The sequence below is a fragment of the Thalassophryne amazonica genome, chromosome 2, assembly GCF_902500255.1.
Source record: "Thalassophryne amazonica chromosome 2, fThaAma1.1, whole genome shotgun sequence".
In the NCBI taxonomy this organism is placed as follows: Eukaryota; Metazoa; Chordata; class Actinopteri; order Batrachoidiformes; family Batrachoididae; genus Thalassophryne; species Thalassophryne amazonica.
In genome coordinates, this window is record NC_047104.1 from 8,717,697 (window position 1) to 8,741,582 (window position 23,886).

Below are 23,886 nucleotides of genomic sequence, written 5' to 3' on the forward strand. Positions count from 1 at the left end.
TCGAGTTGCTTCCAACACTGTGGGCCAGAAATATGTGTTCATATCTGTCAATAACCTCAATATGTTCAACACACGTTTATTTGTCCTTGTATGAAATAACAGCACATGCTGTTGTGTGGATATGTGCAACACTGAGCTCCTGTCTTTTGTTCAATATGCACCTAGGGCATGCTGAGTTAAAAAGTGAGTTCCACATAGACAAAATGTACAATTTATCATCCAGTGTGACTTTGGTTTTCTTCTTCTTGTTCAAGAGGCATTTTTGACACCTTCAATATACCCCGGGTGATGCATTTATTTATTATTATTAACTGCTTATTATTGTGGTGTTCTAAAATATTTGTCTGAAGTTTTTACTTTTTTTACCAACTATTCCTCCACATCTCTTCATCAATGCTCTGCCTCTGAATAGAATCAGGAAACTTGAAACCATGACTTGTTGTAACTAACCCTTCCCAACAACAACCATGACTTTTATCTGATAATGTAACAATTTATTATCATAGCTATTTTCCAAGGGCATACAACAGTGTAGCTAGACTTTTTTCTCCCTTTTTCTTTGAGATGAAAATATTTGGATTCCTGTTCAGCAACTACAATTTGCATCTCTTTGTGTTTGCCAGACATCACAGCAAGGGAGTTTATTGAGCTGCGGGGGAAGCAGCGGAGCCGCTACGATTTGCTGGTGGACTTCCTGTCCGAGATGCTCTCCGTTCCATTCAACGATGTCAACATTTTCAGCCTAATGGATGTGAAGGAGCGGATGCTGGATGTTCGCTTTGCAGTGCACGGTGCCCCTTCCTTCCTCCAGCCTGAGAAAATGCACGGTTATCTGGCTGCCCACAAGCAGAAGGTAGGTCAAATCAAATCAAATCAAATCAATTTCATTTATATAGCGCCAAATCACAACATACAGTTGCCCCAAGGCGCTTTATATTGTAAGGAAAAGCCATACAATAATTACAGAAAAACCCCAACTGTCAAAACGACCCCCTGTGAGCAAGCACTTGGCGACAGTGGGAAGGAAAAACTCCCTTTTAACAGGAAGAAACCGCCAGCAGAACCAGGCTCAGGGAGGGGCAGTCTTCTGCTGGGACTGGTTGGGGCTGAGGGAGAGAACCAGGAAAAAGACATGCTGTGGAAGAGAGCAGAGATCAATCACTAATGATTAAATGCAGAGTGGTTCATAAAGAGCAAAAAGAGAAAGAAACACTCAGTGCATCATGGGAACCCCCAAGCAGTCTAAGTCTATAGCAGCATAACTAAGGGATCGTTCAGGGTCACCTGATCCAGCCCTAACTATAAGCTTTAGCAAAAAGGAAAATTTTAAGCCTAATCTTAAAAGTAGAGAGGGTGTCTGTCTCCCTGATCTGAATTGGGAGCTGGTTCCACAGGAGAGGAGCCTGAAAGCTGAAGGCTCTGCCTCCCATTCTACTCTTACAAACCCTAGGAACTACAAGTAAGCCTGCAGTCTGAGAGCGAAGAGCTCTATTGGGGTGATATGGTACTATGAGGTCCCTAAGATAAGATGGGACCTGATTATTCAAAACCTTATAAGTAAGAAGAAGAATTTTAAATTCTATTCTAGAATTAACAGGAAGCCATTGAAGAGAGGCCAATATGGGTGAGATATGCTCTCTCCTTCTAGTCCCTGTCAGTACTCTAGCTGCAGCATTTTGAATTAACTGAAGGCTTTTCAGGGAACTTTTAGGACAACCTGATAATAATGAATTACAATAGTCCAGCCTAGAGGAAATAAATGCATGAATTAGTTTTTCAGCATCACTCTGAGACAAGACCTTTCTGATTTTAGAGACATTGCGCAAATGCAAAAACGCAGTCCTACATATTTGTTTAATATGCGCATTGAATGACATATCCTGATCAAAAATGACTCCAAGATTTCTCACAGTATTACTAGAGGTCAGGGTAATGCCATCCAGAGTAAGGATCTGGTTAGACACCATGTTTCTAAGATTTGTGGGGCCAAGTACAATAACTTCAGTTTTATCTGAGTTTAAAAGCAGGAAATTAGAGGTCATCCATGTCTTTATGTCTGTAAGACAATCCTGCAGTTTAGCTAATTGGTGTGTGTCCTCTGGCTTCATGGATAGATAAAGCTGAGTATCATCTGCGTAACAATGAAAATTTAAGCAATGCTGTCTAATAATACTGCCTAAGGGAAGCATGTATAAAGTGAATAAAATTGGTCCTAGCACAGAACCTTGTGGAACTCCATAATTAACCTTAGTCTGTGAAGAAGATTCCCCATTTACATGAACAAATTGTAATCTATTAGATAAATATGATTCAAACCACCGCAGCGCAGTGCCTTTAATACCTATGGCATGCTCTAATCTCTGTAATAAAATTTTATGGTCAACACTATCAAAAGCAGCACTGAGGTCTAACAGAACAAGCACAGAGATGAGTCCACTGTCTGAGGCCATAAGAAGATCATTTGTAACCTTCACTAATGCTGTTTCTGTACTATGATGAATTCTAAACCCTGACTGAAACTCTTCAAATAGACCATTCCTCTGCAGATGATCAGTTAGCTGTTTTACAACTACCCTTTCAAGAATTTTTGAGAGAAAATGAAGGTTGGAGATTGGCCTATAATTAGCTAAGATAGCTGGGTCAAGTGATGGCTTTTTAAGTAATGGTTTAATTACTGCCACCTTAAAAGCCTGTGGTACATAGCCAACTAATAAAGACAGATTGATCATATTTAAGATCGAAGCATTAATTAATGGTAGGGCTTCCTTGAGCAGCCTGGTAGGAATGGGGTCTAATAGACATGTTGATGGTTTGGAGGAAGTAACTAATGAAAATAACTCAGACAGAACAATCGGAGAGAAAGAGTCTAACCAAATACCGGCATCACTGAAAGCAGCCAAAGAGAACAATATGTCTTTGGGATGGTTATGAGTAATTTTTTCTCTAATAGTTAAAATTTTATTAGCAAAGAAAGTCATGAAGTCATTACTAGTTAAAGTTAAAGGAATACTCGGCTCAATAGAGCTCTGACTCTTTGTCAGCCTGGCTACAGTGCTGAAAAGAAACCTGGGGTTGTTCTTATTTTCTTCAATTAGTGATGAGTAGTAAGATGTCCTAGCTTTACAGAGGGCTTTTTTATAGAGCAACAGACTCTTTTTCCAGGCTAAGTGAAGATCTTCTAAATTAGTGAGATGCCATTTCCTCTCCAACTTACGGGTTATCTGCTTTAAGCTGCGAGTTTGTGAGTTATACCACGGAGTCAGGCACTTCTGATTTAAGGCTCTCTTTTTCAGAGGAGCTACAGCATCCAAAGTTGTCCTCAATGATGATATAAAACTACTGACAAGATAATCTGTCTCACTCACAGAGTTTAGGTAGCTACTCTGCCCTGTGTTGGTACATGGCATTGGAGAACATAAAGAAGGAATCATATCCTTAAACCTAGTTACAGCGATTTCTGAAATACTTCTACTGTAATGAAACTTATTCCCCACTGCTGGGTAGTCCATCAGAGTAAATGTAAATGTTATTAAAAATGATCAGACAGAAGGGGGTTTTCAGGGAATACTGTTAAGTCTTCAATTTCCATACCATAAGTCAGAACACGACCAGGTGGACGATAGATAATAACAAATAAAACTGGTTTTTGGGACTTACAATTTGGATGGACAAGACTAAGAGACAAGCTTTCAAATGAAGTAAAGCTCTGTCTGGGTTTCTGATTAATTAATAAGCTGGAGTGGAAGATTGCTGCTAATCCTCCGCCTCGGCCCGTGCTACGAGCATTCTGGCAGTTAGTGTGACTCGGGGGTGTTGACTCATTTAAACTAACATATTCATCCTGCTGTAACCAGGTTTCTGTAAGGCAGAATAAATCAATATGTTGATCAATTATTATATCATTTATTAACAGGGACTTAGAAGAGAGAGATCTAATGTTTAATAGACCACATTTAACTGTTTTAGTCTGTGGTGCAGTTTAAGGTGCTATATTATTTTTTCTTTTTGAATTTTTATGCTTAAATAGATTTTTACTGGTTGTTGGTGGTCTGGGAGCAGGCACCGTCTCTACGGGGATGGGGTAATGAGGGGATGGCAGGGGGAGAGAAGCTGCAGAGAGGTGTGTAAGACTACAACTCTGCTTCCTGGTCCCAACCCTGGATAGTCACGGTTTGGAGGATTTAAGAAAATTGGCCAGATTTCTAGAAATGAGAGCTGCTCATCCAAAGTGGGATGGATGCTGTCTTTCCTAACAAGACCAGGTTTTCCCCAGAAGTTTTGCCAATTATCTATGAAGCCCACCTCATTTTTTGGACACCACTCAGACAGCCAGCAATTCAAGGAGAACATGCGGCTAAACATGTCACTCCCGGTCCGATTGGGGAGGGGCCCAGAGAAAACTACAGAGTCCGACATTGTTTTTCCAAAGTTACACACCGATTCAATGTTAATTTTAGTGACCTCCGATTGGCGTAACCGTGTGTCATTACTGCCGACGTGAATTACAATCTTACCAAATTTACGCTTAGCCTTAGCCAGCAGTTTCAAATTTCCTTCAGTGTCGCCTGCTCTGACCCCTGGAAGACAATTGACTATGGTTGCTGGTGTTGCTAACTTCACTTTTGTCAAAACAAAGTCGCCAATAACCAGAGTTTGATCCTCGGTGGGTGTGTCGCCGAGTGGGGAAAAACGGTTAGAGATGTGAACAGGTTGGCGGTGTACACGGGGCTTCTGTTTAGGGCTACACTTCCTCCTCACAGTCACCCAGTCGGCCTGCTTTCCCGGCTGCTCGTGATCTGCCGGGAGGGAACTAGCGGCGGCTAAGCTACCTTGGTCCGCACCGACTACAGGGGCCTGGCTAGCTGTAGGATTTTCCAAGGTGCGGAGCCGAGTCTCCAATTCGCCCAGCCTGGCCTCCAAAGCTACGAATAAGCTACACTTATTACAAGTACCATTACTGCTAAAGGAGGCCGAGGAATACCTAAACATTTCACACCCAGAGCAGAAAAGTGCAGGAGAGACAGGAGAAGCCGCCATGCTAAACCGGCTAAGAGCTAGTAGCTGCGCTAAGCTAGCGGATTCCTAAAAACACCCAAAGTGAATAATGTGTAAATAATTTAGAGGTGATTCAACAGAGGGAGTGCTTTAGTTAAGGCACGTGAAGATTACACTGTGAAACAAATCGTTATCTAGTTAACTAGATCAATCTAACTGTGCAGATTAAACAGCTAACAGATATAGCTTAACACCGCTGTGCTCCGGAACAGGAAGTGATACAATACCGCAGTGAGAGCCAACCACCAGTGTGGTTGGCTCTCACTGGTCAGTGAGGTCAGGTGAACCTTAATGCAGTGGACTTTTTCTATATGTCCAGAAACAACTCAGATCAGTTTTAATAATGTTTGTCTTACAAGTGTTACGTCTGTTTGGGAATGTGGATGACCAAGAAATAGAGAACCTCTTAAATGTATTCCCCCAAATGATGGAATTCATTGATCAGTTTGGTTTTATCAGTGTCACATCTTTGTCCGGTGACTTGGTGCTCGATTATAAAATTATAAAATAGCTATGATGGGATCGCCTTGCTAAATGAGGCCTCCTCTTCTGGGATTTCTAATCACCATGTTGCTCAGGAAACAAGACCTGGTGAGGATGGGTCGCTTTGATTTACAGGTCAGGTCTCGATCTGAACTCTAGACTGGATTTTAAATGTTATTCCTGTGAGTTAGTGGTTATAGGTTCTTTGAATTTGGCTTATAACTGCGTTGTTCAAAATGATGGGTTTGACTTGTTTTATACTTTTGGTCCTGTATAGGCCTCATGGGAATTCCTCAATGAATTAAATTAATTTATTTCACATTTCATGTATGTTCAGATAAGGTTTTGTTTGTGGAGGATTTTGTGGATTGTGGAGGATCATAAAAAAAGCCATCTGGTCCTTCAGGGAAACACCCTGGGATGGGGTTTGTACTGGGCTGTAGATGTTTCTTGTTGTGTGGGCCGCTGAAGAGGAGGTACTGCTGGCCCACCACCACTAGAGGGCGCCCTGCCTGGAGTGCGGGCTCCAGGCACCAGAGGGCGCTGCCGCCTTACGGGAGCAGCCAGGATGACAGCTGTCACCCATCACTGGAGACAGCTGATCCCAATCAATAAGGAGGTATATCAGCAGGACGGCATCTCCACCTCAGTTGCCGAGATATCACCTTACCAAAGAGGTAACAAACTCAGCCTACACATACGTGTGACTTTAATTGTGTTCTTGTGATTATCTGTAGGACAGCTGACTACCAGACAGCGTTTTGATAAGTACTCACCTTCCTACATTTCTTGATTGTTGTGGACGAGAGGTGGAGGTGGACTCTCCACCCTCCGTGTTGCTGGGTGCAGCCGCATCCACACCTGACTGTTTCTGTTTCCTGCCAGCAGTACCGGATCCGACAAGCGGAGGCAGTGGCCACCTGGGAATTCGGGACTTGGCGGCTCCAGTATTCCCGGGGTTCGGTGGCAGAGGAAATCGGGTTGGTTCCGGTTCGACTTGGACAGACGTCTCCTATCGTCGAGCCTGCCCACACGACACCGTTGTAATTAGACTCAATCTCCATATTGTAATCGGTTGTATTTGTTGTGCCTTTTTCACAACAGTAAAACAGTGTTATTTGATTCCTCCATTGTCCGTTCATTTGCGCCCCTGTTGTGGGTCCGTGTTCCTACACTTTCACAACAGTTTCTACCATGTTTCTAGTGCTTCCTTTTTCAGCTGTATTTTGAATGTATTTGTTATTGGATGCTGTCACTTTCATATCATGTGACTGATAATAAAACTCTCCACTGAATTCACAAAGAAAACAGCGTGCAGCACGTTTTGCAGGCTACAAATGGTGAAATTCATTTTTCACTTTCTAACCCATTGCTTAATTATACTGTCATTTTACCCATGAACCTGCTGGGTGGGCTCTTTGTAGCTTTAGTCAGACAACTCACATTTATCTGTCTGGGGTCCTTGGACCTGCTGGCGCTTCCCTTTTAAGGTGCTTGAAGATGGTATAATGCCCATGTACAGTCTCCTCTAAATTAATGGAGGCACTTGTTTGTCTGCAACACTGTAAAAGATAGAATTTGGCTTTTAGAAAGTGTTTAGGTCAAAAAAGTCCCTTGTTTATCGTGGGAGTTACGTTCTAAAAATAGCCTGCAATAAGCGAAATCCGCAAAGTAGTCAGTGTTATTTTTTACAATTATTATAGATGTTTTAAGGCTGTAAAACCCCTCACTACACACTTTATACACTTTTCTCAAACAGGCATTAACATTTTCTCACTTTTCTCTCGTGTGTAAACACTCTCAAAGTTCAAACCTTAGTAGAAAAATAAGACCAACCTGTTTTCAGGCCCAAACATTTGTTTGAGAAATAAGAATAGAACGTTTTCCTATAAATAATAATGATGGCTTTTAGAACAAACAGATTTAATTTTAACTTTCAACCTACGAGGTTGGACACATAAGAAATTATTAATAGTGACTGACCAGTATTTCACAGTTCCTCTGATCGTGCCTCTTTGTCCTGGTGCCGCTCCGCTGTCACGTCTTTTTCCACTGAGTGACACCTCGGTGCAGGTGTCTTTTTCTGAGTGAAGAACACAGTTATGGGTAGTTGTTGGTGCTCTTTTTTCTTCTGGGTGAGAAGATTCTCATAAACAGACACGCAGAACACAATGTGCGTACTCTCCCTTTGCGGTGCCGCGACCGGCCTGCTTGATGAGGACGCAGAACACAATGCGCTGTAAAAAAAAAAAAAAAAAAAAGCATGCAAAATCGGACTAAAACAACCCGCGAAAGGTGAACCGCATTATAGCGAGGGACCACTGTATATGAAAAATATTTTAAACAATAAATTGTAGAAAAGTAAAAACTAAAGTGACACTGTTTTCAGGCTGGTGGGAAGGTTGTTTTAGATTTTTTGACCATTTATTGGTTTCAGTGAGAATCCCACGCTGACAGATGCTGCAGCCACTCAGCCACTCACAGGGACAGAGACACACTGATGTCACAGGACCATGTGATATCCTCCGGCCTCTAGGATTGGCTTTGAGTGATAGAATGTCTCCAGGGATGATGGAAACTACAGATGAGCAGGTGTAGTTTCAGGAAGTGGTTAAATAAAGTCTCTGTGACATTCTGTCTCTGACTTTTTAACCCCAGAGTGTTAAGAGTTTTGTAGGAGCAGCAGAGTGAGGTTATTATGAGTTGATATGGGGTGGTGATGCTTAGATACACACATTTCCCCAGTCAGAGCCTACAGGTGGATAATGGGGTGGAGGCAGGACTGAGCAGCCATGGTGACATGGTGCACAGTGGTGCATTTGACAGGCAGAGGGGAAGCTGGGAAATTAGCATTTTAAAGAGCCCGCCCAATTGGGATGGAGTGTTTAGTGGATCATGCTGATCGTGTTTCAGTCGAAAATCTGTGGTAATTTAGTGGAGTGAGGCATGTCATGTATATGGTGGATGCAGCTCGAGATGTGTGCCTGTGTGGTCAATTGGTTGGTTGATTGGTGACTGTACTTCAACTTCCAGTACTTGACTGACAGCACGGCCGCTTGGATGAAAAAACTGCAGACAGGATTTGAAGTGATTTGCAGAAAAGTATCACATGGGAAAGGATGAATGTTCCAGACAACATTGTGGGTTTTTTCTTTTTTCCCCTCTGTTTTCACGCCGTTTGTTGACCACAGGCGAAGGTTTGCCTCTGGCAATGTTTGGCTGAAGGCTGCATTCAATTCCAGCAAGTCAGATGTGTTCCTCAGGAGAGAACATTGTCTCAAATTGTTGGAGTTAGGATAGAAGCTCAGAACACGTCTGTTCCACACAGCAGACCTTCCCATCTCCCAGCCATAGCTGCAGAAGCATGTTGGAGTCGGAGCTGTCCTGATGACCGAGTCACAGCACTGAATCTAAATGTCTTGAATCACTTTGAACTTTTTATTGATTGAAATTTGGTGGTGGTGTGCCAAAAAGTGATTGCCTGTCAGTTACTTAACGCCAGAAACTGAGGTCAGTCCACAGGAGCATGAAGTGTCTGCAGCTCGGCTCCATGGATCTGAAAGATTTAAAGACCTTGCAGTGTCCACAGAGAAGAAATATTGTTTTTAGTGTGAGAAAACTGTAGTGCCAGTGATATACCTAACATATTGCCTCTTAAAAGGTTTTAATAAAGAAGAACTAAATGTGTTATTATAAAATAAATCAACTGAGAAAACACATTATTGAAATAAATTTTGAGGGGTTTTTTTCAAGGCCTAGAATTCATACATATGATTGCAGGTAGATATTTTGTTTTACAGATACTTTAAGAACATGTGCATGAACGCAATAATGTAATAATGTCTCCTTCCCCACACAGAACGGAAAAGCAACCACTAAGTGGTCCATAGTCTGACTGGAAAAATGTCTAATGGACGTAAATGTTGGATGAAGTGACACCAGATTTCATCTTTGTAGTGACACATAATCTAATTTGATCAAATTCTGCCTGACTAGAGGGTAAAATGAGTGGAGAACTCAAATATATTGCCAACATGTTTGTGTTCACTTATCTGGATAGTGAGCGTACCAGTGAGCGTAATGTAGCCTGCAATGATGTTCCCCGCTAGCTTGACTAATTAGGCTAATTAGGATGCCGGCGGCTCCAAAAAAAAAACAAAAAAACAATTCTGTTGAGCTCATTTGTCAGCAAATCATGTTTTTGTACAAACATGTGTTCATCAAAAAATGGCGGTCAAGTTTGTTTGTTTGAGTTTAGCAAGATAACTCAAACTGAGATAGTTTATTAAAAATGATATGAAGTGTAGCAGCGGGACGTGGACTAATGACCAAGTCGTTATGTTTTGGAGTGGATCCATATAGTGTTCAGAAAAATAGTAGTGCTATGTGACTAAAAAGATTAATCCAGGTTTTGAGTATATTTCTTATTGTTACATGGGAAACAAGGTACCAGTAGATTCAGTAGATTCTCACAAATCCAACAAGACCAAGCATTCATGATATGCACACTCTTAAGGCTATGAAATTGGACTACTAGTAAAAAAAAGTAGAAAAGGGGGTGTTCACAATAATAGCAGCATCTGCTGTTGACGCTACAAACTCAAAACTATTATGTTCAAACTGCTTTTTTTAGCAATCCTGTGAATCACTAAACTAGTATTTAGTTGTATAACCACAGTTTTTCATGATTTCTTCACATCTGCGAGGCATTAATTTTATTGGTTTGGAACCAAGATTTTGCTCGTTTACTAGTGTGCTTGGGGTCATTGTCTTGTTGAAACACCCATTTCAAGGGCATGTCCTCTTCAGCATAAGGCAACATGACCTCTTCAAGTATTTTGACATATCCAAACTGATCCATGATACCTGGTATGCGATATATAGGCCCAACACCATAGTAGGAGAAACATGCCCATTTCATGATGCTTGCACCACCATGCTTCACTGTCTTCACTGTGAACTGTGGCTTGAATTCAGAGTTTGGGGGTCGTCTCACAAACTGTCTGCGACCCTTGGACCCAAACAGAACAATTTTACTCTCATCAGTCCACAAAATATTCCTCCATTTCTCTTTAGGCCAGTTGATGTGTTCTTTCGCAAATTATAACCTCTTCTGCACATCTTTTATTAAACAGAGGGACTTTGCGGGGGATTCTTGCAAATAAATTAGCTTCACACAGGCGTCTTCTAACTGTCACAGCACTTACAGGTAACTCCAGACTGTCTTTGATCATCCTGGAGCTGATCAATGGGTGATCCTTTGACATTCTGGTTATTCTTCTATCCATTTTGATGGTTGTTTTCTATTTTCTTCCATGCGTCTCTGGTTTTTTGTCCATTTTAGACCATTGGAGATCATTGTAGATGAACAGCCTATATTTTTTTGCACCTGCGTATAGGATTTCCCCTCTCCAATCAACATTTTAATCAAATTACGCTGTTCTTCTGAACCATGTCTTGAAGGTCCCATTTTCCTCAGGCTTTCAAAGAGAAAAGCATGTTCAACAGGTGCTGGCTTCATCCTTTAATAGGGGACACCTGATTCACACCTGTTTGTTCCACAAAATTGACGAACTCACTGACTGAAAGCCACACTACTATTATTGTGAACACCCCCTTTTCTACTTTTTTTTTTTTAACTAATAGCCCAATTTTATAGCCTTAAGAGTGTGCATATCATGAATGCTTGGTCTTGTTGGATTTGTGAGAATCTACTGAATCTACTGGTACCTTGTTTCCCATGTAACAGTAAGAAATATACTCAAAACCTGGATTAATCTTTTTAGTCACATAGCACTACTATTATTCTGAACACTACTGTAACTGGCCAGAACTATGGTATGGCAAAATTGACTGCATTTATTTAGCATTTTTCCATCTGAATCACAAACTTAAAGTGCTTTACAATGATGGCACATATTCACCCATTCACACACTGATGTCAGGGCATGGAGCTCAAATGTACACTGGGAGTAACTGGGAGATTAAGGACCTTGCCAAGGGCCCTTGGTGATTTTGCGGTCTGGAGAGTGTGTGTGTGTGGGGGGGGGTATTGAACCGAGAATCTTCTGGTCTCAAGCCCCATCTTAACCACTAAGCCATCACCTCCCCACTATCATTTTGTAAATGATTTTTTTTAAATATTGCAATCTAGGGCTGTTGACATTTTCACCAATACCTCATCAAAAAATAATTCAGGAAATTGATCACAAATGTTTCAATACATCCTAAACAGTTCCCTTCATAGAAAATTCCTCATAATAATTTTAATCACTTTGTGTGTGGGATTCTTTTGGCTGCTCCTGTCTGCTTGTGTTGACCACAGTGGGTCTGGAATTAATTCATAATTTGATTTAGATGCTATTCCTGATGCAAATTCAGATGCAAAAGGTCCATGCACCTCAAGTGGGCTTGGAACCCTGGACCTTCAATTAAGTGCATTTATACAACATCAAATCATATGGTGCCTTAATCTGACATGCAGGTGAGGGCCATGAGTTAGGGCCAGACAGGAGTGACATCTAGATGTGTGTAAGGTGTAAATACCAGCAATATCCTGACACAAGCGAAGTCCAGACATGAGCGAAGTCCAAACACATGTGAGGTCCAAACATGAGCCATGTCCTGACATGAATGAGGTCCAGGCACGAGTGCCATTTAGATGTGCATAAGGTCTAAACACAAGTGAGATCCTGACATGAGGGAGGCCCAGGAACAGGTGAGGTCCAGACACAAATAAGGTCGAGACCAGTGGTTCTCAAAGCAGTCCTGAAAGACCACCAAACCTACATATTTTCTATCTCTCCCTGCTGTGCCACATGCTGATTAGCTCCCTAAGTACACTCAAGTACTAACAGACACCTGAATGAGCTAATCAGCTTGTGGCAAAGCCTGGAGAGATGGTCTAGACATGTGAGGCCGCAACAAGGGTGTGTTCTAGACACATGTAAGATCTGGATTTTGCCCACCCTATGAGCGAGCACACTGTGTCAGTGGTTGGAAACCCTCATCCTTGCAATGAGGCAATAGAGTTTGTTTTCTAATGTTATTTTAAAGATAATTTTGCATACAGCGCATTATGAGTCGACAGTTCATCAGCAAGAAACAAAAGGTTCACTTACAGAATGTCCTTTTTAATGGCAAGTAATCACACTTACTTTCAAAATTCATTACTTACTGACAATTATACTCATATTATTTCATTTATCCTGGAAAAACCACTGTGCTGTTCATATAGTTTTATGTTTTTCATTGTTTTAGGTTTTAATTACATAGAGAAGGTGGAACAGTAACTCTATTTGACACTCCTGAATTTAAAGTAAGAAAATTATTGGCCAAACAATGAAGAACTTGTAGCCTTTTTTTAAATCTAGCGTTAGACCGTGCTTGGCTGATGCAGCAGCGTTTTGCCAGTGATCCTAAGAGACCAGACAGGTAAGCAACTTTTTATGGCCAAACATCAGAATGTTCTTGTCTGAAGTCATTCTCTTGACTTGGAGTCAGTCAAGCGTGTTTTTCACCTGCTGACCAACCAAAGTGAAATGAAGAAATTTCACTGAAAGAAGCTACAGTAAAGCTCTGACAGAGACACACACAGGCCAGTCACAAGAAATATTAACCAGCATTTCAAGAATTCATTGTCTGGCCCCGAGTCGTCTCCATGTATGAGTGCTGGAGAATACTGCAAAATTATCATTGAGTTGATCACAACAAATCACAATCAAGAGATGTGAGTAAAGCCAGTAAATAGTGGGACTTTGGCTGCTCTCGTCTTTGCACTCGGGGTCACCACAGTAAATCCAAGGTGGATCTGCATGTTGAATTGGCACAGATTTTACACCGGATGGCCTTCCTAATGCAACTCCACATTACATGGAGAAATGTGGCAGGGGTGGGAATTGGAGCCCCACCTGCTCCACCAACTCCTTCATTACGTCCAAGGTGACTACAGGTGAAGTCATCTCAGGATGAGATGAGACCACCAACAGGGATGAAGTTCAAAGTCTGACAGTGTGGAGGTCAGAGAACAGTCTCATCCTGTACTCCACAACAACAAAAGAACTCATCGTAGACTTCTGCAAAAACACCTTCCGTACTGAAACCAAGCACACTTGGCCACCACCCGAGTAAAGTCAGTAAATACTCACTTATAAACAGACTTCTACACATCAAATTCAAATCATTATATATGTAATGATGGTAATAATGAAGTGCAGGTTTTATGACTAATAACTGGTAACCACTAATGGAATTCATGTTTTCACACCACCAATTGATGATGAATTATTTTTAAATCACATTTTGCACAATCATTTCAAAACTAAGAGAATTATGACATTTCCATATGATAATTTATACATGATGTCATGATGATATCACTATATGCCATCATGTATATGTTCCAAAAAAGACATTTGTATCATTTACCCTGATGTCACTTAAACATCAAATTATCCAAAATTGTATCACCTTGTTAGGGCCCGGTCCCAGTGGGGAGAGGATTAATTGTGCATGAATTGAGTACACAAATTACGGGCATTTGTTGTCGTCCGCAACAAAAATGGCTAAAAATGACAAATGTCCCAGTATGAATTATGGATATATTAATAATATATAGCGAATATATGATGAACAATCACGGTTGTATAACGCATGTAATGAGGAAACGGATCAGACGCATTGCGATTATCACTGTTGGGAAAGTGTAGTGACACGGACCCACAACAGGGGGTGCAAATGAACGGTCAATAGATGAGCCAAAATATAACAATTTAATGTTGTGAATGTGCACAACGAACATACAGACAATCTCAGAATATCATAACAGTCAATACACAAAGGTGACGTGTGGGCAGGCTCGAGGATAGAAGACGTCTGTCCTGAGAAGAGCCGGAACCACACGATTTCCGCCGCCCCAGAACCTGGTGAATACTGGAGCCGCCAAGTCCCGAATTCCCAGGTGATCACCGTCCCCGACTGTCGGATCTGGTACTGCTGGCGAAGAACAAAGACAGTCAAGTGTGGGTGTGTGTACACCCAGTAACAACAACGGTGGGAATGCCACCTCCACCTCTCACTCAATAACTTGCAGAGTACTGAAGATTCCTCAGGGAAAAGAGTGCCTTCTAGCGCTCTCTCAGCTTCCACTGACAGCGGTACCGGTACTCCTGCAAACACTCACAATATACAAACAATATTGCAAAACGGCTGAGGATATTACCTCCAATGAAGTATGATATCTCAGCCGTCACTGGAGAATTTAAATCAATACACATCAATTATAATATGATAATGATAATAATGATAATAATAAACATTTTTGAAACACATTTACTGTTGTAATTTCACAGCACCAAGGGTCAACATGAGACATTTGGTACTCGAATGAACAGAGAAGAGAACTGCTGGAAAACCCCAGTTGAGATTGTGTATTTGCCTCACTTGGGGGCTTTTCCTGGCACAATGAGCAAGGAGGACCATCCAGGATGGTTGAGATCCGGCCTGATGAGGCTTTGGGATCACCCAGGAGGAGTTCAATCAATCAATCAATCAATTTTTTTTTATATAGCGCCAAATCACAACAAACAGTTGCCCCAAGGCGCCTTATATTGTAAGGCAAGGCCATACAATAGATAGCAGTTCAGAGGAAGAGGACAGAGTGAAGCAGATCTGAGTGAATGAATGAATATGGCATCATTTTGAACTATTTAGCTCATGCATCTGTGAGTTATTTGAAGGCAACATAAATAGGGGATAACATACACTTTAGTCATATTGGACAATTTAATATAAATTAGTTCAATCATTTCCAGTCCTTTGTAAAGGTTAGTGGAGCACCATTGTCTGAAAATTGATTTTTGTCTTCCAGATCCAGGTCATTGTCTGGATCTGGACCAAAGTAAAGCTATGGCTGTACACTCTAAGAAATAAAATGTTGAATTTAATTGATAAAGTTAAGTGCAACACAATATTGGGATTTAAGTAACAATGTTTCATTTGATTTAATTAATGTCAGTGACAATGTTGTTTTGCACTTAATTAACAATGTTATGTGGAAAAAGTTACCTTAACTTTATCAATTAAATTCAACATTTTATGCGTAAGAGTGTATGTTTCATTTCTAAGAGTGTACAATCATGGGATAGAATTCAACTCAATTTATTTTTGTAGCGCCAATTCACAACAGAGCTACAGTACACCATTACAATGCACAAAAATCCTAAATGAAATAACTGATTAAAACAACAAAAAAAGTGGACTCAGATTTTTATTGTAGTGTTTCCAACTCTGCAGGTCAGCAATCTGTGTTAAAATGATGCTTTTATTTCAAAAGCTTCAAATAACATCCAATATGTTGTTTAGTCCAGATTTATTACGCTGTTGTGCTTATGTTAAGTGACAGCACATGCTATAGTGTGCATATGTGCTGAACTCCTGCTACAAAATTATTTCCACATAATGAAGTATGTCTTTCTTAACTAGTTTGAGAGGCCATGTAACTTACATGCTGGAAAATACAGAAGAAGAAGAAGAAGAACCTTATTTGTCATTGTACTTTGATGAATGCATAGAGTGAAATAAGGTGAAAAAAGATGCAACTTATAATTTAGTGCAATTTATACTCCAGTGTTATACATGAGCATTTCACAGTAACAAACATGAGTCAAAGCTAATTTTTAATGGTGAACTATAGTATGGTGAGATTGTGCTGTCTTTGTAATTCCATTATCATAGAATTGCCCAAATAGTACATTGGCAAAAGTGTGCGTGCGTGTGTCTATATCCAAAAAAGAATTATTAAACCAGGTACAGTAAAGAGATCAACCATGATAGAAAGAAAACACCACGATCATACATTACAAAACAAACAAACCACAATATCCACAAAAAGATGATGATGGTTGGTAAGGTTAGACCTTACCTGTATGAAGCGCATTGACACAGCTTTGTTGTGATTTGTTGCTATATAAACAAAATAAATTGAATTGAATTGTATGACACGAAGAAACCATCTCACTGGCTTGTTGACTGTATAATGTGACTCTTGCAGCTCATAATTCTGTTTACATGCCGGTTTGAATGCACCCCAAAGTGCCCCCACCACCACTGCTGCAGCTGTCCTGTGTTGGACATTTTTTACTTTCTCAATATGATACAAAGCTTTTTTTTTTTTTTTTTTTTTTTTTTTTTTTTGTGGTGATGATGAATAAGGCCTGATCTCAGACGTTGCACTGTAAAAGGTGACTTTATCATCTTTTATATGTAGCCCCTGAGTATAGAACATCCTTTCACATCCAACCCAATTTGATTTAAAAATAAATAATTAAAAATCCCCAGTTCAGAACAACAACAACAACAAAAATAGTAGCAAAAAATAAATAAATAAATTAATTAAAAGAATCCTTTGTTCTCTGAGGATGTGCAACACTCCACTGTTTACTTAACATTGTTTATTCATAAATTGTCGTAATAAATTATATTTCACCTGGGGCAGAGAAGTAAAAGTATCATCTCCACGTCGTAAAAGTAAGAATGAAACATTTCACCTGCTTTGCTGCCGCTGCTGTAAACACGCCGTCAGACCTGACCTGACCGATGGCGCCCGGCCGCTGGCCTCAGTCAGACTTTGTTTTATGTTCCAGAAGTCTGGATGCCTGCAGAAAATGTGTGTTTGTGAGTCAAGCTGTGTGGTTTTCACCAGCAGGCAGACAAAGCTGACCCGCTGTCAGCCGCGGAGTCAGACTCCGGCTCTGCCTGTAACACAGTCATCCCGAGCAGACGGAGGAATAAACTGTCTGACTGAGGACTTTGCCAGCCCACCTCCCACTGGATCAACGATTTCCTGAATGGTTAAAGGCTCAGCTCACACCTCACACCTCAGCACCACAGGGCTGCCTGCTGACCTCCATCCTCTACACCCTCTGTGACCCCACCTGCTCCAACAACTCCTTCAGTACGTCCAACATGACTACAGGTGGAGTCATCTCAGGATGAGATGAGACCACCAACAGGGATGAAGTTCAAAGTCTGACAGTGTGGAGGTCAGAGAACAGTCTCATTCTGAACTCCACAACAACAAAAGAACTCATCATATACAGTACTTCTGCAAAAACACAGCAGACCCTGATCCAGTACACATCAGGGGCTGCCTGCTTTCATATTTCTGAGCATGTACATTGAGAAGGATCTCACCTCAACTACCAGCATTAGCCTAGAATGCACAGCGACAACTCCACACACTGAGGATCCTCAAAACACAACCTGCAGGAGAAGCTGCTGATGTCCTCCTACTGCTGCTCTGTCGAGAGTCTGCCGACATACGTGAGTGTGTCGGTCATCAGCGGACAGGAAAGCCATTCATAGGATGACCAGTACTGATTAGAAGATCACTGAGTGCTCACTGACCTCTTTGGATGCCCTGTTAAATGCTCTCTGCTTTAAAACGGCAGCAACCATCCTGAAAGCTCCATCCCTCCTCAGACGCCATCTGTTTGACCTTTTACCTTCTTGAAGATGCCTTAGATCCATTAAATCATAGCCAAAGAGACTGTTTCTACCCCAGATCCATAAAAGTACTGAGCTTGAGTATTTGGACCTGAGTGACTAACAGCAAAATATCCCAAAAACAAAAATTACATTCTAATTAAACAATCACATGTATATTGAACCTGCACATCTTCATCTAACTGCACCTTTTTATAGTCATAAATTCCATGTTATTACTAATACACTATATATAGGTGATCAAAAACATGCTTATTTAAGGTCTGCTCCTGACCAAGGCAGTGTCTACATCTGGAGTTGGTCCCCAGGAACCGGACTGTGGCTGCCCACTGCTCCTTGTGGTTGGATTGTGTCTAACTGAAATTAGTATGGGTTAAATGCAGAGGACAAATTTTGTTGTATGTATATATGCAATGACAATAAAGGCGCTATTCTATTCTATTCTATTCTATTCTAAACACATCTCTGTAAAATGTTCAGTAAATGGGAAGTATCAACTCCACTACTGTTTACAACTAAAGGCTGCACTAGTGCACACAGACGTGGCACAGACTGTAGCCTTTAAATAGGAAATTCAAATTTTGACATCCTTAAAGTGGCCAACAGGTGCCACACCAAAAAAATGAATCAGTATAAAAATGGTAGCTGTGACAGAAAAAAAAACTGTAATAAAATACATGATTACCTTTTCAGAAGCTGTACATCTTACAGTATAAATCTGTTGTAATTTAATTTAAAAGCATTGGTTATTTATTGTAAATGTACAGAGCCACCACAGGGCAGCCTTGAACCTTGGATATTTTGGGAATACTCTTACTGTTTCTGCCACTCTGTTGTCAAATAATAGGAACTACTCTGAAAACATAATGATTTGTATTTTGCAATTTACCCCAGGTGGACTCCAATTAAGATGGAGAAACGTCTCAAGGATGATCAGTGGAAAGAGGATGCACCTGAGCTCCATTTTGAGCTTCATGGCAAAAGCTGTGAATACTTATGTACTCATGGCTTCTTAGTTTTTTTTTTTTGTTTGTTTGTTTTTAATAAATTTGCCAAAATCTCAAAAAAAAAAAAAAAAAAAAACTTTTTCACATTGCCATTATGGGCTATTGTGTGGAGAAAATTTGGAATAAGGCTGTAACATTTAAAAAAAGGTGGAAACAGTGAAGCGCTGTGAATACTTACTTACGTCCTAGGCACTATAGACTGTCTAGGATGGATTAATTCACTCACCCACTCATCCACATTTGTGATGTAGAAGCTTTACACTATCATCAGTGCAGGAAATTGCAGTCTTCGGGCCTCTTCACACATAGTGCGCAGGAAGCAGGAATTGTATGAAAAACATGTAGAATCGTATCTGCCTCTGAGGCCTCGTACACCTGTTTCTACAACTATTTGCGCACACCAGCGGCTGAAAGAGTGTGGCTGTGTGAACCCATCACACCCTCTTGTGGCAGGTGTCGGAAAAATTCCATGTGACACACATGAACATCTAACACCGGTCGCATGGAACTTAGAAAATGTGTGGCCAGTCGCACTCTTGGCATGACAACAGACTGCAGACAATCAGACTGCTGTGAAATTTGTCTAAGTTCCCCACGAGTGTAACTTTGCAAACACACACACTGACACGTGGGTGTGTGCGCTCCACTCACGGGAGGCATGGTTTCCGACAGAAGCAGCTCTGGTGATCTGTCATTCTGGACATTCCAGCTAGACAACACCTACTGTGTTTGTACAGACATGAACTAACAATTGTCCACTGTGAGGCGCGTGTGTCTGATTGCTGTACTTACGTGGACATAAATAAAAACATATATCGCCGTGGCACCAAGCTGCAGGGAGCGAGCACGCGCACGGAGCAGACACAGCCTGCCAGGTTGAAATGGACCATCAGATCAGAACACACAGTGGGCGATTTGACCGTCATGTCACCCACATGAGCTCTGTTCCACATGATGTGGAGTCTGTGCTGCGGCGCGCCGTCCACAAGACATGCGTGTCGGGCAGAACGCACACACGGGGTGACTGGATGCACCTGACCAGTAGATGTGGACATGATCAGAGCACACTGCTTCTCATTCATGTCATTTCATGACTGTGTGTCAGTGACCATGGGTCATCACCAGAGGAACAGACGAATCATATTTGTATTGATCGCTTGATCAATGGGGTGTTTTTATATGGTGTGGGATTTAAATGGTTTTTTTTTTTGTAATACTTCCATATCCTTCCTGATATGAGGCAGAATCCTGCAGCTTTCAAAGGACAGCTCTGTAACTCAGTGGTAAAGTTTATGACTGGGAATCAGAGCTTTTGGAAGGCGCAGGTTCTAGTCCCGTGGGTGGTATGTTTTTTTTTCTTTATTTTTTTTTCTTTATTCCACATAAGCGGCATGATGCGGTCCCACATGTACCAGCTGGTTTTTATTTTTATTTATTCCACATAAACGGCGCAATGTGGTGCACCTCACAGTGTTCCTGCTTGAAAGACACAGTCGCATGCACGAACCTTCGCAAAGGGATAATGCACACCTGCATGTCGGCACGTCGTTTTGAGCTGTTTTGCTGTATTTGACCAAGCTTTGTGCTATGTGTGAAGGGGCCCTTACTGTTACACCAGTAAGTGTTATGTTGCAATCACTATCTTTCTGGTTTTATAGTTAAAATATAATGTCTGTTTTTTTTAACATTAAAATGTCTCCCAGTTTTCATAGATAACACCTGGACACATTCTTTGGTCATTTCAGATTCTCTTTAATTTGTAGGGTTCTGTTGTTTCCTGTCTTCCTGTTTGGTTGTGGGACTTGGACTCTAACCAGTGAGCTAAGACAGTGACTGGATGTCTTTGGTACCAGGTCTATCTTTGGAGGTTCCTTGGGCACCGCAGGATGGCGTTTGTATCAAACGTATGGTTACTTTTGGAGACTAAGTTGACAGGAGGTGATGAGCTTCAACATGTTGGCCATCTGGCACATTCCTCTGTGCGTGATCCAAAGTGGATGTGCCTGAGTACTGAGGACTCCAGCAGCCGGGGAAGGCCAAGGACATGCCTACGTTTTCACCTGGCTGTGGCAGATAGATGGATACTCTGAAGTGTCATGGATGCAGTGAAGCATGGCACCAGGGCATGGTGCCAAACTTAGTTTGACTATTACTCTCAAGCTTTAAGTCTCTGATTTGTGTGAATGGACTGCTGCTTAATTTTTTGCACTCTGTGAAAGACCAACTTTAAAAATCTATTCTAACCTATTCTGTTCTGTTCTGTTCTGTTCCATTCCATCTCTGCCTGCATGCCGTCTTGGCATTCACATCTTGTTCCTTTTTTAACTTTTCACTCCGCTCACCTCTCTGTTTCAAGCCACTATTGTGGAGGAAGAAAATATGGCAAAAAATTAAGATGCTGAAAGCATGTAAGTATATAAATAATCTTTTCAGAAGAGGAACGCTCGGCCACAAAGAGTAAGAGGGTGAAGAATGTGAAAGTGGAGAGGCAGAGGAGGCTTTCAGGTATGATTTGTGAGGCGAGCGCCCAGCGTTTCATCTGAATTCAGCCAGGTTCTCCAGGAAAGATGTTGATCAGAATGAGATGTGAAGCGCGGTGAGGGATAGCATGAGCGAGCATCAGAGCCGGTGGAGGAGGAAGGAAGAGGAAGAGGAATTGAGTGGTGTGGTGAAGAGGATGAGGCACTGTTTATTATTAATGTTTTCCAGTTATGCCTTAGAAACAGAAGTGTTTTTTTCTCTGCCTCTTTTCCTCTCCGAGTCTGTAATCAAATGTATCCTACAGTGTTTTCCTCTTGACTTTTGATGCTACCGCACTGGAGTTTGATGATTTAAAGCCATTAGTATGGCGCTCTGGTACAGACGCCCGTGCTGTTATTATGCTGATGTGGGCCTGAGGGCAACATCGAGGACAGAGGAAACTCCTCTGAGCATTGAAACAATACCATCCTTTGGTGCTCTGTTACCTTCGATGTTTTTGAAACATTCAACGTGGAGCTTTCTGTGCATTTCTGCAGTGTTCAGAGGACAGAATACAAAACGAGACCACATGCTGTTTTCAGATGTCCCTAATTAAGGGCTTCAGAGACGGAAGTGTGTTCCAGAAACACCTACACAAGGAATTGTTACTTCAGACTAAAACGGTCTTCATAGAGGAATGACACAGTTCAGAACACTAAGGTCAAAACTCTAAAATACATTTGCTGCAGTGTCATCTGAACCTACTAAAGGCTGTTATATCCTTCAGGTTATTGATGGCGTCAGTCAGAATCCAGATTCTTCAAATACCATTGAGCCTATTTACACCCATCGCACAACTTTAATGAAAGTTTGAGTGCAAACACAAAATGACTACTCTGTATATTTGAGGTCATACTCAGACATGATGTGGTGTGGCGTGGCTGGATTTTAACATGTGACATCACAAGAACATTAAAGAAGAGATCAAGAGATCACAATATTCAGGGTCTGAATCTGAGCTCAGATTTCCTCTATCACATCACCCTTTTTTGCAATCTCCATGTTCCCTAGTGATGGATTAGGCACTCATGAGTTTGACGCCACTAATAATGCACAAAAGCAGCTTCAAAAGCATAGTTTTAAACCAGGTTTGCGAAATGTGAACAAGGGCCGTAATATTGTTTATGGTGCCGAAGAGGCATGCAAAACTGCAGCTTTTGCTTCAATGGTTGATACAAGAAGTAGCCACAAAGTTAGAAAAATAGCTGTTTCCAGACAAAGTAGTAAGGTTAAGAAATGTTGTCATTTTTTTTTTTTTTTTAAATACTGTATGTTTGACTGACTGTTTTTTAACAGGAATGTTTATTGTGTGACAGGTCCAGACTAGGGATGAGCGAGTACACCAGTATCTGTATTTGTATTTGTATCTGTTCAACCATCTAAATTATCTGTATCCATATCTGTACTTGTAGTGGGCGTGGCCTAAACCGGAGGTGGGGGTGGCTTAACCCGAAATGGCGAGGGCTTAAATCAGTACATTATTTTAAGTCTGAAATTCATATGGATTGATCAGAAGTTGCTACATTTATTGTTTATTTGAAAACTATTTACAAAACAGACTCAAAATTGAGATTCAAATCAATGTTTTTGTTCACAAAAGTAAAAGAACTATTTACAGAACAAGTTTTTGTACATTGTATATAACTTCTGACTTAATATTCTTAAGTCTATGAATGAATATTTACAGAACAGCCTCAGAATTGAGATTCAATGTTTTTGATCACAGTAGTAAAGGAACTATTTTACAGAACATGCTTTTTAATAAACTCAGAACATGAATATGTTTTTAAAGGCACAGCACTGGAGTGGTTTAGATCTTATCTTAGAGACTGTAGTTTCTCTGTGCACTTTGGGCCACACCAGTCCAGCTCAGTACCCTTAAATTATGGTGTTCCACAAGGCTCTGTTTTGGGTCCTGCTCTTTTTTCACTGTATATGCTGCCACTTGGCACCATATTCAGAAAATACAACTTGGCCTTCCATTTTTATGCTGATGACCTGCAAATCTATCTGCCACTTAAGCTCCCATCAAATTCTCTGACTGTTTTGGTAAATTGTCTGCAGGAAGTGAAAACTTGCTTGGCTCAAAACTTTCTAATTCTCAATGAGAATAAAACTGAAATAGTTAGTTTTGGCCCTGCATAGTCATCTGGTTCATGTGATGTGCTTGGTCCTTTGTCTTCCTGTGTGCATGATTCTGTCAGAAATTTGGGGGTCATTTTTGACAGCTCCTTCAAAATGGACAAGCAAATTAATTCTGTGGTAAAGGCCAGTTTCTACCAACTTAGAATTTTGAGAAAAGTGAAGGCTTACCTCC

The 23,886-nt window shown here is 41.0% G+C and overlaps 1 protein-coding gene across 1 annotated transcript in view; it reads left to right on the plus strand.

Moving 5' to 3' along the window:
• si:ch211-186j3.6 (neural-cadherin) overlaps window positions 1–23,886 on the plus strand; it is a 1,133,875-nt gene that overhangs the window by 784,173 nt on the left and 325,816 nt on the right. Inside the window, 1 exon segment of the mRNA XM_034183518.1 lies at window positions 624–853. Coding sequence (XP_034039409.1) covers window positions 624–853 — 230 coding nt within the window.